The sequence below is a fragment of the Octodon degus genome, unplaced genomic scaffold, assembly GCF_000260255.1.
Source record: "Octodon degus isolate 3935 unplaced genomic scaffold, OctDeg1.0 scaffold00039, whole genome shotgun sequence".
NCBI lineage: Eukaryota > Metazoa > Chordata > Mammalia > Rodentia > Octodontidae > Octodon > Octodon degus.
The window spans coordinates 1,817,823-1,834,665 of NW_004524615.1; the positions used below are offsets into that span (position 1 = coordinate 1,817,823).

A 16,843-nucleotide genomic window follows, 5' to 3' on the forward strand; every position below is an offset into this window, starting at 1 on the left:
CATTAAAAACAGATTCCAAAATCAGAAAGGCACACGAACTACTAAAAACCACAGTGCTGAGCTGGAATGCCGGCCCTTGACTTCTGCCCCGAAGAGCCTAACCCAGGGGAACAGACGGCCCTGCTCCCTCGCTGCGCCAGCTGCACGAGGCTGGCCCCGCTCCCCGCCACACTCCAGCGGAAGCAGAGAGCAGCGCCAGCACGAAGCTGCCCCAGCACGCCACGCCCTGGGCTCCCCGCCGAACGGAGAACACTCACCACCGAGCATTCCCTATCGGTGAATGAGGTAGCTCGTCTTTTATTTAAAAAATGCAAGTTTCCAAGATTTGCTACCTAGGTCTCAGGTACAAAACCCACGAACTCCGCAAAGGCTCTCATAAAGAGCACCTCTTCCTTCCTGTTGCTGTGCTGAGGAGCACGGTGGCTGGCACCTGGTGCGCCAGCGTTCTGCAGTAAGCTGCACCAGCCCAAGCGCAGCCGTGACGTGGCCCCAACAACGTGAGCACAGGGAAAAACACCTGTGAAGAGGCAACTGCACTCCTGCAGTGACCCAGGCTAAGAGCCTCCGTTTACTAAGCAGCCCACGAAGAACTCGAGAGCCACTGGACTGCCACTTGTCAGGCAGGCCTGGCCCACGCCTGCCAGGCCCAATGTGGAGTCACATCCTGCCCCCTGCCCATCTTCCCAGGGCCCCACCCAAACCACAATGTGTCCCACAGCCACACCCCAGCGGAAGCTGGTCTCTCTCCTGGCTGCACACGGGGACGGGGCTTTTGGCAAAGGTTCTCACTTATTTTCCCTACTTCCTTGAAATCTTGGCCACACTCATCTTCTGAGGCTATAATAAGGCCTGAGGCCACAGATCTAAAAAACACGGACAGTCACTAGAACATAATAAGCAGCCAAAAAATCTTAGCTAAGTGGATTTTATGGTCAAAATGAAGAGTACTACCGCTTTATAGTATCATAACTACAACGACAGCAAGCAGGAGCTACCGCTTCGCGCCCACAGCCTCACTTTTGCTACAAAACCTGTCTAAGTTACTTTCTCATCACTGGGAAACAAACCTGACACCCACAACTGAGAGGAAAAGCTTATTTTGTTTTGTTTTGTTTTGGCAGAACGGGGAATTGAACTCAGACCCTTGCGCTTGCCAGGGAAGCGCTTATTCTACTGAGCCATCTCCCCGGCCCTGGAAGAAAAAGCTTATTTTAGCTCACATGTGTAGCCACAGTTGGCTGGCTGGAAGTCTGACACCATGGGGTCAGCAGACAGACAGAAGGGCGGGGCCGGCAGGAGCAGAGCGTCCAGACCACGCCCGGGGCCTCCCCTCCCAACAGCAGTCAGCTGAGAGCCCAGCATCCAACCTCTTCCAAAGCACAAAAGGAGTGGGGGCCATTTCTGACCTGAACCATAACAGCCCACTCCTGGCCCCACAAGGACTCAGGCATCTCTGCATGCAAATTGTATGCAGTTCATCTCGAAGGGTAACCTAAGTGTTAACTGCTCTTTTTTGTTGCTGTTGTCTTTCTGAGACAGGCTCTCTCTATGCAGTTCAGGCTGGCCTTGAGTTCACTTTGTAGCCCAGACTGGTCTCCAACTCACAGTGATCCTCTTGCCTCAGCTTCCCAGTGCTGGGAATACAGGCATGCATCACCATACCTGGCTAAGTCTTAACAGTTCTAACAGTGCTGAAAAGCCCAAGTCTCAATTCTCTCCTGAGAATCAAAGCAGCTCTTAACTGTGAGCCCCTATTAAAAGTAACTAAATAAAAAATCACAGAGAAGAGTAAACATTCCAACATACAATGGCACAGGGTAAGCAGTCCTATCCCAAAACACAGGAACAGAGGGATAGATAGAAACCAACAGGACAAAAGCAAGGACAAAACCCAGCACAGCAAATCAAGAGGTCCTACAGAGGAAAAAGAATTACACCTCCTAACTCCACGTCCAGCACATGAGGCAAAACTATAAACTTCAAATGCCTTTGGTGGCCCTACCCCTGTGGCCCTATCAGGTGGAACCCTCCTGGTCCCTCCTTGGGGCGGCTCTACTCCCTGCCTGTGGCTTTCCTCAGGTATTTCACATTCCTAGCCTCTCCAACTTCTTTGGGTCTCCATGCACTTTTGGCTGCACTCACAGCTTCACACACTGGCCTTTCCAAGGACACTCTCTAGCCTCCTAGGTCTTCTTGTAAAACCTGTGTGAAAGATTCCATGACCCCAACTCTTGCATTCTACATACCCATATAACCAGCAGCACATGAATGATACCAAGGCCTGCTGTCAGCTCAAGCAGTAGCTGGGGCCGCTTGAATCATGGCTGCAGAAGCCTTCAAGCAACTTGATAGCTGAGAACCAAATCTTGGCAACGAAATCCCTTCTGGAGCAGAATACCCTGGGTCGTTCTTCTCAAAAGTCCTAGCCTTGGTAAGGGTGAGGTGTGGCAGGTTCCCAGGGTGCCTTCAAGGCATTCCTCCTATTGTCCTGATGCCAAGTTATTGGCTTACTTTTAATCCTAGCAACCCCACTCTCCAAGGCACTACCTTTGTAGACATTTCCTTTTGGCCAAGCTGATAACTTTTTAAATGTGCTTCTTGCTCATTTCACAGGACAATCCTGACTAAAAGCTTCAAGCAATATGTAACCCACAGCCTAAATGCTGGTCTGCCTTGAAATTTCCTCTGCCAGATTAATTAGTTCACCACCCTTAATTTCAATCTCATCTCAGGACATAAGCAAAACTCAAGACAAAGTTGTGTTAAAGCATACACACAAGGTCCCTACCCCAACTGTCAATAGAGTCCTTGTATGCAACTGAAACCTCCCGTGCCTGATCTTTATAACCTGTATTTCCATCAGAATTCCAGCCTTCTGAGCTTTAACCAGAATCTCTAACCAAGCCTGATTCTCCAGACTGTAACTCCAAATTCCTCCTACGACCCAGCTCCAGTCACATGGCCAGGGCAGTTACAGCAACAACTCCATTCTAGGTACCAAATTCTCTATTAGAGTTCACTAGAATAACACAATCAAATAAAATATATGTTTAATTATTCCAAAGACTTATTAGGTAGATAATAGGATCAGTAAGGGAGGAATCACAAGAGCTGCCCTTGGAATCAAGAGGCAGAAAAATCCAAACCGGGCAGCTGGAGGACCCAGCGGCTAGAGAGGACTAAAGCCCCGGAAGCGCTCTGTGCTGTGGCTGGGCACGTGCTGCAAAGCTAAGCAGCCCACAGCAGAAGGCTGGAGAGTCCGTGCTGGAGACTGACGCTCAGAGGCAACGCGGAAGCCCACAGGCCCTCTAACAAAAGCGCAGACTCCTCCTCCCCGTCCAGCCACCAGGCTACCGGCTAGTGCTTGATGCCACCACATCCGGACAAGGAAGACTTCAGTCTGATCATCCGGGAACACGCTCAGAATTTACTAATCTGCCAACGCAGTCTTACTCAAAGCAAGTCGACAGGTTACAGTTATCACATCCACAGAATGGATATAATCAAAAACACCTAGGCTGGCGAGGATGTGGAGAACCTGAACTCTGGCACACTGCTGGTGGGACTGTACAACACCAATGGTACCAAACTCTAGAAGACAGAATAGCAGTTCCTTAAAAATTAAGCCTTCGATTACCATCTGATCCAGAAATCTCATTCCTGAGTATACAGTGACAGCCCTGCCCTTACTGAAATTCACACTGGTCAAAAGTAAGGCACACTGAGTAGAAGCTGTGCTAACAAGAGTCCTGACCTCTTCCCAGGGTAGCACTATGCAATACAACTCCCATGATGCCCAGCTGCAGGCTGCATGACTGCCGTGTGCGTGCGTAAGTGGCTAGGCTGAGCTACGACAGTCAGCAGGTCGGGAGCGACTAAATGGACTTCAGACTTCGGAGGCTAAAACTTTCAATGAGTCTGCCCAGGCATCGCCCCATCAGAAGCCCAGCAGAGTGCACACTGAATAGAAGCAAAAGCAGAAGCTGGAGGCCCCCTGGGAGTCCACGAGCAGGCAAACACACTCAGCACATACTCAAGATTATCACTGAGCCCCAGCAAAGGACATCAGACACATGCTACAACCAGTGTGGGTGCTGAGCACTTCATGCTCAGTGAAATAAGGGTGTTAAAACAATTAAAACAGTAGGCTCCCCCTTGCGTGGGTTCCTGAAGAGAGCCACCAGATTCACAGAGACAGACAGAGCAGCGGGGACACAGCCTGGGGAAGGGAGCGGCGAGCCAGTGCTCCCTAGATTGGACCTTAGAGGTGGGTGGTGGTGGTGGGTACCCACTCCCCTTACTCAACAACATGTGATCAATGCTATACTATAAACACTTCGAAATGCTTAAAATAGTGAGGTGTACATTATGAACTTTTTATATGATCATACTGGGAACAGCTGTGCGCTGTCTCCAAAATCCAACATCACAGAATTCCACAATCAGAGCTGCTTGCTGCCATGGTAAAATACTTATCTTCTGAGAAAATATTACAGAGAAAAACTATCACAGAGAAAATATTTTTGTAGCAAAATTTCCATCTCCCATCTATAAGCTTTGTCTTTTCTGCCTTAAAGTGAAGTAGCTGCAAGGCAAGAACTACTCAGTGGTGTTCACGAGACGCAGCGCTCTGCTTAGAGCTTCCCTCAGTTCACACTGCCGCTCTGTGGCCTTGGCCTACCAGGCGACCACTATGTCGGGTGACCAATGGCACTGTGGCCCATGAATACCCTGGACCAGGCACACAGTTAGTGCTTTGTAGAACTTTCGTAGCCACAGCCACATGGCAGGACCCAAACCACCAGCCTCAGAGAAAAGATCCTGCTAGGCTGTCTAAAAACAAAGCAAAGACTACTGCGGTATGCATTCCCCTGCAAAAGAACACTGGCCTTCCAAAGACCAGTCTGGAACAGGCAAATAACCAGTGTCAATCACAGAAACAAAGGCAAAAGATAAATGTAAATATGATTACTGGTACCAAAACATGGCCGAAACTACCCACCCACATGACTGGCAAAAGCACCCACGTCGATGACACTGAAATGCAGCCTACGAATTACCGCCCCCAAGCCACAGTGCTGACCCTGGAAAAGGGTAAAGTACATCTTAACATGGAAGTGTAACAAGAAGCCTGACGGTGGGGCGTGGCGGGGTGCGCCTATGGTCCCAGCTACCTCAGGGGTGTGGCAGGGGCATGCTTGAATCCGAGAGTTCAAGACCAGCCTGGGCAATGTAGCAATCCTGCCTCAACTGGGAGGGGATGGGGGCCGGGGGTACAGGGACCTTCACAGGTTTAAGATGTTTCTCTTTCTATCTGCAAAACAAAATGTCAGGAGAGAGTTTCAAGCCAGTTTCTCAGAACTGAGCCCTTTACTGGGCACCCCAGTGCAGGGAGGCACACCCCACCCATGCGCTCCCTCCTCCTCCCCAGAGCTGAGGCAGCAGCACAGCCCCCTGCCCAGGCCCAACTCACCACTGGGCTTGATCTCGCGCACATAGTTGCTAGGGAACCAGCCGGTCCTGCCGTCGTGTGTGCCCTCCCACCAGCCTCCTTCCTCCACTCGAGTGACGTGGATGACATCGCCCTTCGAGAACGACAGCTCATCTTCGTTAGTCTGCTGGAAGTTAAACTTGGCTCTTACTACCAGCTGACTGCTGCTGTTATCGGTCATGTCCTAAGAAACAGGGAGGGGGGAGGAAGAACATCACAGCACTTACTCATTTACCATCCTCGGCATCCAATCACAAGTCACTGTCGTGCAAGAGGAGCCCAAGCATGGGAGAACGCCCAGAAAGGCTCAGGTCAGGCCGCTCCAGTCCCAGTCTGTCCCTGGTGCCTGCCCCGACCGGCAAGGCCTGCAAGGCCCACATACCTGCTCACACACTCAGATGGCCCCAAGCCACATCTCTACCACACACGGGGCACAATCACTGTGCTCAATTCCCCAGCAGAACACACCAGCCATGACCCAGGTGTCACTGTGCTGCCTGACTGTGCCATTACTTAATCAGCCTCTCTATTCGTACACTTTGGGGTCATTCATGGCATTTTTCTATAAATTAAAGTATTTCTCTTGTTTTGAAAACCAAGGCTGCATTACAAATGCTTGCACACCCATCCCTACACACAAATAGAAACACACCTGGAGTGTACCTTCTCGTCAGAGGACACACACAACTCACTGCAGGTTTAACACATATTTCTAAACTAACTTCGAAAAAGGTCTACAAATCCCCACTAAGAAATGCCCACTGCAGAGTCCAGGCTCCCACTGTGCCAAGCTCCTGCCAAGTGGGTACAGAGAGAACACTGCCCCCACCACTGCTGCTCTCAGAGCTATACACTGCGTCTAGGGCAGGAGAGCCCACAGGCCACTGTCTCTTCCGCCTAGGTGAGGTTTCCCTAGATCACTGCCAGAGTAGAAAGGGGCAACCCAGCAGAGCCTCAGGAGACAAGGCACCATGCCGACTCGCCTCCCACAGGGGAAAATCCACCGGCTCTTCTCAATATACCCCCTCCACACACGGCCCTCAGCACCTTTCCAGCAGGAACCACCTGTAGGAAGGGGCTGAAGCTGGAAACGGATCCCGTATGTAAGGACAAGGCCAGCCTGGCGGGAGAACAGCAGAGAGCTTGCAGCGCAAACCACATGAACAAGCTGCATCAGTCCACAGAACACCAGGCTCCAAGACAATCCAAGGCATGGGTTGCTAGGCAAGGGATGTCACACCATACTAACCTGCCAAATGCACGAACAAACACACTACAGTGGCGGGGCAGTTCCCTACCTTCCATCTGGAAAGAGGACACCACCTGACCTCAGCTTTCTATCCCTTATCTTTATTTCTCCAACCTCTGCCACCCTCCCCCTGGGAAACTCCAAAACCAAGCAGGCCACAGCAGCCAACTACACTGCCATACCATGGGTGCACAGCCAGGAACAGAGGCCAGGGGACACAAGGCCCTGGCCAGCAGAGACAGAGGCTCAGAGGACCCAGCCACTCCAGCACCCATCTTCGAGGTGGCTGGGACGCAGCAGAAACATTCCCGTAAGCAGGACACTCACAGCTGAACAAAGGAATTCCAACCACCAAGCAATGCAACAGCACAACAGAAGGAAGCAGAAATAGGAGTCACCACAAGAGCCACAGTCTACAAGCAGCAACAACAAATTCTCCTGAGGTTGGTAAAAAGAGAAGCAGAAAACCTCGGCAGGAAAAAATAGGACTTATAAAACTACTCAAACTGACTTACGAGGGAAAACTCCAAGCAGAGCCAGGGCCTCTTGGGATGACAGGGCTCTCCCCGGCACTGAGGCTATGGGCAGTGGAGAGGAGGAAGGCGACCCAGAGTGGGCAAAACTGCACACTTACAGTCTCTGGGGCCTGAAGGAACCTCTCGGCGGATCACCATCATGAAGCCACTCAGCCAGGTCACACCTTATATAGTAATTAGACATCTGAAAACCAAAGGCAATGAAAATCTCAACATACACCTGTGCATATACAGGATCCTGAAATATTTAAGTAACTGTGAAAAGCATGTGCCTTCAGAACAGGTAAAACCCCGGGAACAAGAAAGGTGTGAAGCAGTATGAGCACCACAGGTCAGAGGGCACCCCAGAGGAGGGGAAGCAGCCCAGCCTGTGCGCTGCACAGCGAGCCCGAGGCTGACCAGGGCATGGGGTGTAGGGCTCAGGCACAGTGAGAAAAGCTCTAACGTGCTGGAGTGTGCAAAAAGGGAATCTTAGCACAGGGCTGCCATCTGCAACAGGGACGCAGAGACGCACCCCAGAGAACACTATTGTGAGGAAAGGAAGAAGAGCCACTGGTTAAGACATGGCTCCACAGGAACACTGGTAGCCTGGTCCGAATCATGGACCCGACACAGATTTGGCTTAGGTCAGGGGGGCACCTGGCTCCTGCGGAAAGGGCACCCACCTATCCAGGCCATCCAGGCCAGATGGAAAGAGAGTCCACAGGGACAGCACTGGAAATGAGCCAAAAGAAAACAGGTATTTTATTCAGACACACCCAAGCAAAAACCTAGAGCAGAGGAAACAACCAGGAGTGGCTGAGCAGCAAGCTGCGGAGCTGGGCCCACCACCAACACACCCAGCAGAGGGCAAGCAGACACAGCAGGTCCCGGCAAAGAGCAGTGGGGACGGCAGGAATCTTCCCAACGACTGCCTCAGAGGCATGTTTAAATGGCAAACATTAACCAATAATTACAAATGTGCCATTTATTAATTCAAAACACTGTTAAAAGATTAAACAAAACACAACACAGCCCAAGAATCTACTATCAAAATCTCTCAACATGCAGGGAAGGCTGCTACTGCTGGTTTCAGCTCAAATGCCGCATTCCCAGCCCTCTGATGGTAAGGTAGGAGAGCAACACACAGAGAAGCACCCCACATGTCCTTGCTCCCGGGAGAGGGACCCCTCTGGGTGCCACGTGGCATCCAGTCTCCTCCTGCAGACCAGGTGGTGACCAGGATCAGCACCGCACCACACTTCCTGTAATGCATATGGCGTGCACTCCCACCTGATGAAAAGCCTATGAGAGGGAGGCCCACAAGGCACACACGCCAGGCACGGTCCTGCCAGCAGCCAGGCAAAGCTCTGCAGAGAAGAGGGGATGGAGCAGAAGGGAAACCAAGCTACACGGAGGAGAGCCAGGAGCCCTCCAGCCTGGACTGTGGGGCCAGGGAAGCAAGCAGGAGCAACTTCTAAGTGCAGAGAGGAGCCTCAGCACCAGCACTGCCGAGGATGGGCACAGGCAGCTGTCCACAGCTGTGCAGAGTTCCCAGTTTCCTGAGCACTCGGCACCGGAGCCAGGGAGTGCTGACTGCCTTAACGTACTGCTGCTCCACAGAGGCCAGGGGGTGGGATGCTGGGGACAGGCCCCAGCGGGGCTCCGGAAGAGCTCTGCTGCAGCTGGACATCCCACTTCAAGACAAGGGCTAGGAAGGAGGGCTCCGCTCACTGTTTGCTACCAGTGTCAAAGGACACAGCGCAGAACAAATATAAGCACTGTCCCATCACGGGAAGGTCCTTTTCTTCTTTTTTTCCTTTTCTTGGCATTGGAGACTGAATCTGGCACCCTTACACTGCACTGCACCCCCAGCCCCTTTTTCATTTTCAGACAGGGTCTTGCATGTCACTGAGTTGTCCAGGCTGTGCTCAACCTTTTGGTCCTCCTGCCTCAGCCCTCCAGAGTGCCAGGATGGCAGACGTGAACCACTATACCCTCTCCAATCCCTTGTTAAAGCAGCAATCTGAAACCACGGTTTGTTATCTGCTGGGCTCAGCAAGCTGTTCCAGGACTGTCTATAACACAACAGAGCAAACCAAGGACAGGCACGCCTCGTCTGTACTGGAGGAAATGAACAGGGATCCCCGAGGTGCCTGCAGCTACCCGATGCTGCCCGCTCGGCAACGCCCGGCGCTCGGCAACGCCCGGCGGGCAGAAGCCCATCTTGCTGAGTGTATACGAGTGCTTTACACATCCACCGTCACCAATACAACAGGTCTGAAGAGGCAGCCAGAGGTCGCACTCCTACTCTGCTGCCTGACAGGGCAACAATGATGCACGCAGACGGGCACACAGGCCCTCTGCAGCTAATGGGGAGCTGGTGAGAACACTGCTAGCGAATCAGGTGGCCACAAGGTGGGACCCTGGCAGCCACATTTTGCAGGTGTCAGGTATTCTGTCCTAGAAACAAGGAAAAAAGGACTTCAACAGGCAACCCCAGCCCGGGTCCACCACACTCTTAACCCCTCATTTTCCCTCCGGGTGCGAGGCCCTCAGAGTGGGGCCGATGGAGAGCACATCTGAGAGGAGCCAGAGGACGCCACCCCCGGAACATGGAGAGACACCCACGGGGAAGTGTCAGCTCCCACTGCAGGGTCAACCACACTCCCAAGCCACTCAGGTCTCCTAGACACCCACGGCAGAAATCAGCCTGCAGCAGCGACCCGCGGAGAACCACCAGCTCTGCCAAGTGGCGGGGCAAAGCCACTCAGTGGCAGCTGTGGAACAGACAGTGTCTGCAGCACAGTGCTCCAAGCACAGTGTTAAGTGACCCAAACTGGTGCCGAAAGCCACAGATACAGCCTGTGTTAGCTTCAGCTCGGTGGTGGCAGCACAATCACAGAAGAAGGCAGATGACAACGGGATCCTCCGTGCCACAGCACCCAGGTCTGACACACACTTGGCCACTCTCGCCTCACTACAGACTACATCTAATCCAAGAGAAAACTCCTCGTGGTGCTAGCTACCGCTAAGCACTCTCCGAAAATTCCAAGGACAAAGACCCAGCCACCCTCGGGTCCCAGACCAATGAAGGCAGGCAAGGCGCAGAAGGGGCGGGAGGCCACATCCCAGCAGCCGCCCACAGCAAGAGGGAGGCGGGCAGGCCCCTTCTCTCAAGCACCGCTTGCCTTCTGTGAAGAAACAGGGAAGCCTCATCTAATTATGATTTCAGAAATGTCTATTACCAACCTTATACTTTATTTTATTTGAAATTGTACACTTGCAATCCACTCCTCCTTTACTTAGGAAAAAAAAAAAGTAAAAGAACTGCCATGATGGAAGGGCAAGTGTGCTGATCTACCTTTCCCTCCCAGATGTCACAAAGCTAACTCAGGTTACGATCCAGGTGGCCTGAGCTTTTCTTCTCAGTCTGGAATCATGACACTCACAAGGGTATTCTGCAAATTTCCGCCAGCGTCAGGTTCTCTGACCAGGGATGGTGGCCGCAGGCCCCAGGACACCACCCCTGCATGGCCAGCCCAGGAACAGGAGACAGCCCAGTTAGTCTCACTTCAAAACACTACAGCAGAGATAACCACATTCCCTCATGGCACTTTGCTTTAACACCAACTCTCTAAATGACGTTCAACTCACAAAACGTACAAACCTCACCAGATCAGAGTGGAAGGGTGGTGGAGGGGCCTGAAGTCTCTTGAAGAAGCAGGCTCTCCTTAGACTCTCACTACAACTGACTGTGTGCCTCTAAAGAGAGCCAATCAGGAAGCCACACGCTCACAGGTGCTGACTGCCAAGGCCAGCGGGCGCCCAAGAGGGCATGTCTTGCCAGGGGCAGCAGCTGGGGTGACCCCAGGCAGTGGGGTCCAATCCTACGTGAGTGCTGTCCCTAAAGTCATCTCCAGCCTCCCTGTCAAGTCAGAGCCTGTACCCTGAGCACTTCCAAGTGGGCTCCTGGTCCCTCCCCAGAATGACCACCCACCTATCCATCCATTCCCCCTCCTCCCAACTTGAGCAGCAGGGGACGAGGGGCTCCCCTCTGGGAAATGCCTGCATCTTAGGAACGCTCTAAAGCCACGCTTTCTGGGAGAGAACAAGTCACTTCCTGAGTCTTTAGTCCTACGCCTCTCTTCCGCTGTACAGCTATGTACCTCTACACACAGATTTCTCACTATTTCTACCCATCTGTGCACCACAGATAAACTAGCGTGATGAGGCAGAGTGTAGGAAGCGTCATCTCTCCAGCGGGGCATGGTGCCTTAGTGTACCCCACACGAGCAAGGGCTCTGGCAGCACTCACTCTGCACAGCCCAGCGGCTCTGGTGAGGAGCCGGCCTTGGCACCCTGCAGCAGACAGGAAGCAAAGCCTCACACCTGCCTGGCGCTGTAGCACAAGTGTGCTCCCCCACACACACCGGCACACGCTCATGTCCCCAGACCTACTTGAGTTTAAACAGTAAGATTTCCCCAACTTACCAAACTCCTGTACTGGCTCTGGAACAGTTTTGAAGTCCGACTGTGTGCAGACTGGGAGCCCAGGGAGTCGAAGGACTTGATGCGATGCGAGGAGGGGCGCGCGCACACGGAGTCACTCCCCAGGCCGATGTCTGCAGAGTAAAGCACACAGCCCTGAGCCCCTGGCGCCACGCAGCCCGCTGCACGCGGACTCCCCAGCTCAGCTGGCACACAGGACACAGCCTGTCCCACCCAACAGGCCACGGACGCGGGGACAAAGAGCAGATCTGTCTGCTTCATGAACGCCTTGCATTCATCCCCTGAGCGCCTCTTCAGACGCTATCTGCAACGCCAACTACTTATCAGTTCTTCTCCAGTGTCATTTTTCAACAGTTTACAAAATGTCTTGTGACCGGAATTTTTCTTTTTTTTTTTTTTTTGTATTTAGTACGGGGTCTACAGTGTCTCACTACACAGATTGGACTTTGTAGTGGTCCTCCTGTTTTCAGCCTCCCAAACCCTGGAATTACAGGTGCACACCACCACGCCCAGTCTCAATCACCAGCTCAGTGTGCCCTGCGGGCAGGGCTGGCACAACAGGCCCGGGGATCAAACCCCCGTCCCCTGTGCCAGCTTGCAGGCACTTTAATCCACTGAGCTATCTGGCTGGTCCTCTGTGACTGTTTTTAATACTTCCCTTCACCTGGAAAAAGCAAGCCTCTCCTTCAGTTACCCATCTGAGAACAGCTCAATTCCCCGTGCACCACACACGGGAACCAGGACCCCGTGCCCTCCAGTGCCTTCCAAGCATGCGAGCGTGCGCTCTGCCCACTTCTGGTCACTGGGAGCCAGCAAGGAGGGCTCCATCCCACACATGGCTCCTCCAACCAGCAGGGGCCAGCGGCCCATGCTCGTGATTCGGCTCAGAGAAGGGAAAAGTGAGGCCAGCAGTAACTGCCTACGGAAGCAGGCTGGAGAGAGGCTCCCAGGTCCTCCAGCTGTGTGGCGACATCCACGAGGCTGACAGTCCCCAGCCCCTCCTGCCATACCAGTTTTCACTGTGTGTGGTGTCCGTAAAACCCAAAATTAGCGGCTGACTCCTGAAAGTCTGAAAACGTTGCAAGAAAGCCCAGTCACAGCCACGCCCGGCACACTCAGCCCAGCAACACAGGGTCCTCACCGCTACACGGCAGCCTGGCAGCGCGGGCAGCACAGAAGCCTGGTGGCCCCTCCATCCCGTCCCAGCTACACACTGCTGCCAGCAACTCCAGGGCTCTGCTGGGAACAACCTGGCCACCCCGGCTGTCATAGCCGAAGTGACGGCCTCGACAGTCCTACACAAGGCCGGCAATGGGTGCCGCAGAACAGTCTCTGCCTGAGGAGACAGACGCCTAAGGTCGCCCTGTTTCCTGCATCCTGCTCCTGGGCAAGTTCTGGCATCTTGACTCCGGCTCTCTAGCACCCAGCTCAGGCCTGGGTGCTGCCCTGGAAGGGACAGGGCTGTGGGGGACAGGCATCCCAAGGACACTGCAACCACGTAACGCTTACCGTAAGGGTGAGTTCGCATCCAAGCAGTAACTTTTGAAAAGCTATAGCAAGGAGCCAACAGAGAAGCAAAAACCTTTCCGAGAGGGATCACTAGTATTATTTGGAACCTGAGAGCACCAAGTTACCTAACTTCCACATGTAACTTCATAAAGAAAAACTATATAGTTCACATTCACGCAAACCCAAGGACATCAAGAATACACTTTTCTTTTTTGAGACAGGATCTCATGATATGGCAGAGGCTGGTTTCAAACTCGCGGGTGCTAGACTTAGAGGCATGTGCCATCACGCCCGGGGCACTTGGTAGGGACAGCAAGTACCCAAGGCTGTGGATCTCGGTCTTTTCATGCCTCATCCCTTACCTGAAAGCCACAGAGCCTCCACCCAAACACCAATGGGTGTGGGGAGTGAGAACCACCGTCCTAGCACCCCAGGTCTGAACTCTGGCATCTGCTGCCACTCACCAGCGCTCCACACCATGTGCAGGCAGAGAGCACCTGCGTGGTGCCCATGCCAGGGCACAGGGTGGAGCAAAGGTGACCCACAGGTGCCACTCATTGAGGCTGCTCCTGTCCCTGCCTGCCACAGAAGCTTACACTGCTGAGAAGAGAAAGAGGGGTTGGCTCTTAGCAAGGAGACTCATGCAGGCTGGCAAGTGTCCCAGTGGAGGGTGTGACCTGCACCAGACCCAGTGGCCCTGCCTCTCACTACTAGGCAAGGAGTCCAGCCCTCCCCAGGGCTCAGCTGCCAGTGACCAGCATGACACTGGGTGGCTGATGTGGGAAGCCAGTCCTTCTGCCACAGGGGAGGACTGTGGCCCTTGTGTTCATGCCACACAGCACCACGGAACCACCAAACAGGCAGCTCAAGTCACTCCCACAGCTCAGCAGTGCTCACTCTGACATCAGATTTTGGGGTTTACTTTTTCTTTGGTATTGTGAATTGACTCAGGACCTTGCACTTGCCAGGCAGGCACTGTGCTGCTGAGCTATATCCCAGCCCAGCAAGGTTCACTTTGCCTTGTGAGCAAATACCAAAGGATTCAGTCCCCCCAACACCCCATATTTAATAAAAAAAAGTCTTACCTGCCGTCACTTTATTTAGAGTCACTAAGGAACTGAGGACCTTGTTAAAGTTCTGCCCCTGATACAAATCATTTGCATCAAACGTCTGAAAAGAAAAAATAAATAAGCAAAATTAGTGCTGAGTCTCCGTTAGGTTCAGGACAGACAGGGCTGGTGATGGGTCCTCGTCTGGTAGCCTAAGCAGAGGCAAAGCTATGGGACAGGGAAGTGGGAGGGGTGTGCAGCGGTCACTCCCTACAGCACGAATGGCCCAGCTGGGACAGGAAGCTCGCTGCCTCCTCCTCACGCAGCTGGGTCCACAAGGGTCTGCTTGGTCAGTGCCAGACTCTCCTTCAGGCCCTGGCAAGGAATGAATGCAGCCCATTCCAAAGGCACCAAGAAAACATAGGCCAGAGGTCTATGCACTGAGGGCCAGGCCTCCACAGGAGGGCCAGGAGGAGAACCAGGCCTGCAGCCCTGCCCACTGTCCAGAGACTGGCAGCTGAGCTGTCAAACGGGGTGCAGCAGGCAGGCAGGCTGAAGAATTTCATACCACCCACCTAGCGTTAGAAACAGCCCAGAAGCACACCCAGATGCAGGCAGCTGTGTGTGTGTGTGTGTGCGCGCGCACGTGTGTGCACGCACACGCATGTGCACAAGTAACTCACGTGGCATGCTGAAATATGCACAGCTCTTCCAAACACTGGCTAAAGACGACATGCCATTTGCAATCACCAAATAAACACACAAAAGTAATTTTAGTAATCAAACCATTCACTACCCTACAAAACCTGAAATAAGTCTCGGAGGCAAGAAAAAAACTGTTCAGGCACCAAATGTGTAACATGCTGTGTGCTCTCTCACTGGGGCAAAATGGGTCATGGGAGGGGACGCGCTGGCACAGCCCCTGCCCTGCACCCACCTTCCCACCCCCACCCTGGGTCTCCTAGCAGAGTCTGCCAGGAACTCTCCCGCTTCCTACCTCCCGCCCACCTCCTTCCTTCCGGACTAAGTCTTCCTCGTCTTGCTTCCTGAGGCAGACAGGCCTAGGAATGTACTTGAGCCCCAACCAGGTGGCCCCAAATAAGTCCATGATATGTCTACATGCCATCCTGGAGCACAAGTGGTCAACTATGTCTCTCTCAATACTCAGCAAATACAAGCCAGGTGTGTCCTGGGGAGGGAGGGGGTCCAGTGAACTTAACATCAAGAGACGCTAAGCAGTGAGCTATGACAAGGCACAGCAGTCATCCAGGCACTCTGAGGAGTGCTTGAGGGGGGATTTCATGTTCAGGTTGAACATGGGCAACCTCTATCGAGGCCCTGACACCAGATGGATGGAAGGACGGACGGACAGACAGGGGGGACTAGGAATGTAGCTCAGGGTGAAGGGCCTGGGTCCCTCTCCAGTTAACACTCCTCTGTACACATTCTCTGAAATAACAAGATGAAGCCAGTTCTGCAGTACTTGCTCACACTGAATAAAGAAAAGAAGACCAAGAACTTGGAAAACTATCTCAGCACAGAGGCTAACAAGTCACTGGGACAGAAAGGCGCCTGACGCACAGCTCACTGGCACTGCCTATGGTGCACGCAGAAGGAACCTGCACACTAACACTCACCCTCCACGCCCAAGGAGGGTCCCAGAAGCGAGCAAGCCCAAGCACTCATCAGAACAGAGGCTTTAGAACAATCTCAGGGCTCGGGGTTCGACTCTCCAAATGCGGCTCCAGCTAGACTGACCAACCACACTCTTACTGGCAAATACAGGCTAAGCTGCAGCTTTTTAAAGAACTGGAAGTATTAACCTTAAACTGGGCTGGTGGCACACGAGACAGTCCAAGTGTGAGCCAGCCTGGACAACTCAGGACTTAGTGAGTGCCTGTGACTGAACAAGAACATCCAAAAGGGGCCAGGACGGGGCCCTGCGCAAAGCCCTGGGTCCGGAGGCAGGGGTAGATCTAACATGAATAGGCCTCAGCTTTCCCACACACAGACCCGCAAGTCCCCTAACTGACATGTTCACACGGACGATCTGATGGCCCTGGCCGCTATGGACTAGTTCCAGAGTCTGCAAGAGTCTAACGCACACAAACACATAAGCAGCCACTGACCTTCATGGTGGCGAGGCGGCAAGGCGGCGAGGCGGCGAGGCAGCGAGGCAGCAAGGCCCGGACCCAGAACACAGGATGTGCAAATGAGGAGGCTTCCTGTTATTGCAGGACTAGGCAGTGTCCAACGTGGAGACCAGGAAGCACCTGACCGGCTGTGCCCGCCCACCCATTCATGGACCTTGAGGGGACATCCATCACTGGCCACAGTCCACTAGGGAAAGCTGGGCAGCAGGGGTGACACAAATCTCCACAGAAGCCTGAGCCAAGCACGTGCCAAAGATATTTGAACTATTCCTGGAATGGAAAAGTTTGCAACAAAAAGTGGCAACAGAAACCTTTGTAGGGGGGCCAGATATATAGCTCAGAGACTTAAGAACCTGCCTAGTACT

The 16,843-nt window shown here is 53.2% G+C and overlaps 1 protein-coding gene across 8 annotated transcripts in view; it reads right to left on the minus strand.

The window, feature by feature from the left end:
- Positions 1 to 16,843, minus strand: part of Arhgef7 (Rho guanine nucleotide exchange factor 7) — an 85,357-nt gene that overhangs the window by 43,141 nt on the left and 25,373 nt on the right. For 4 of the 8 annotated variants that reach the window (XM_023715158.1, XM_023715155.1, XM_023715156.1 and 1 more), the window contains exons 1-4: positions 16,455 to 16,515; positions 14,362 to 14,446; positions 11,750 to 11,880; positions 5,474 to 5,675 (exon numbers count right to left, since the gene is read on the minus strand). In XM_023715158.1, the coding sequence (XP_023570926.1) occupies positions 5,474 to 5,675; positions 11,750 to 11,880; positions 14,362 to 14,446; positions 16,455 to 16,460 (424 nt within the window). In that variant the 5' untranslated portion in view covers positions 16,461 to 16,515. Of the gene's footprint in view, positions 1 to 5,473; positions 5,676 to 11,749; positions 11,881 to 14,361; positions 14,447 to 16,454; positions 16,516 to 16,843 lie in introns of those variants that run through there. The other 4 variants (XM_004631166.2, XM_004631167.3, XM_023715160.1 and 1 more) reach the window with 1 other exon arrangement.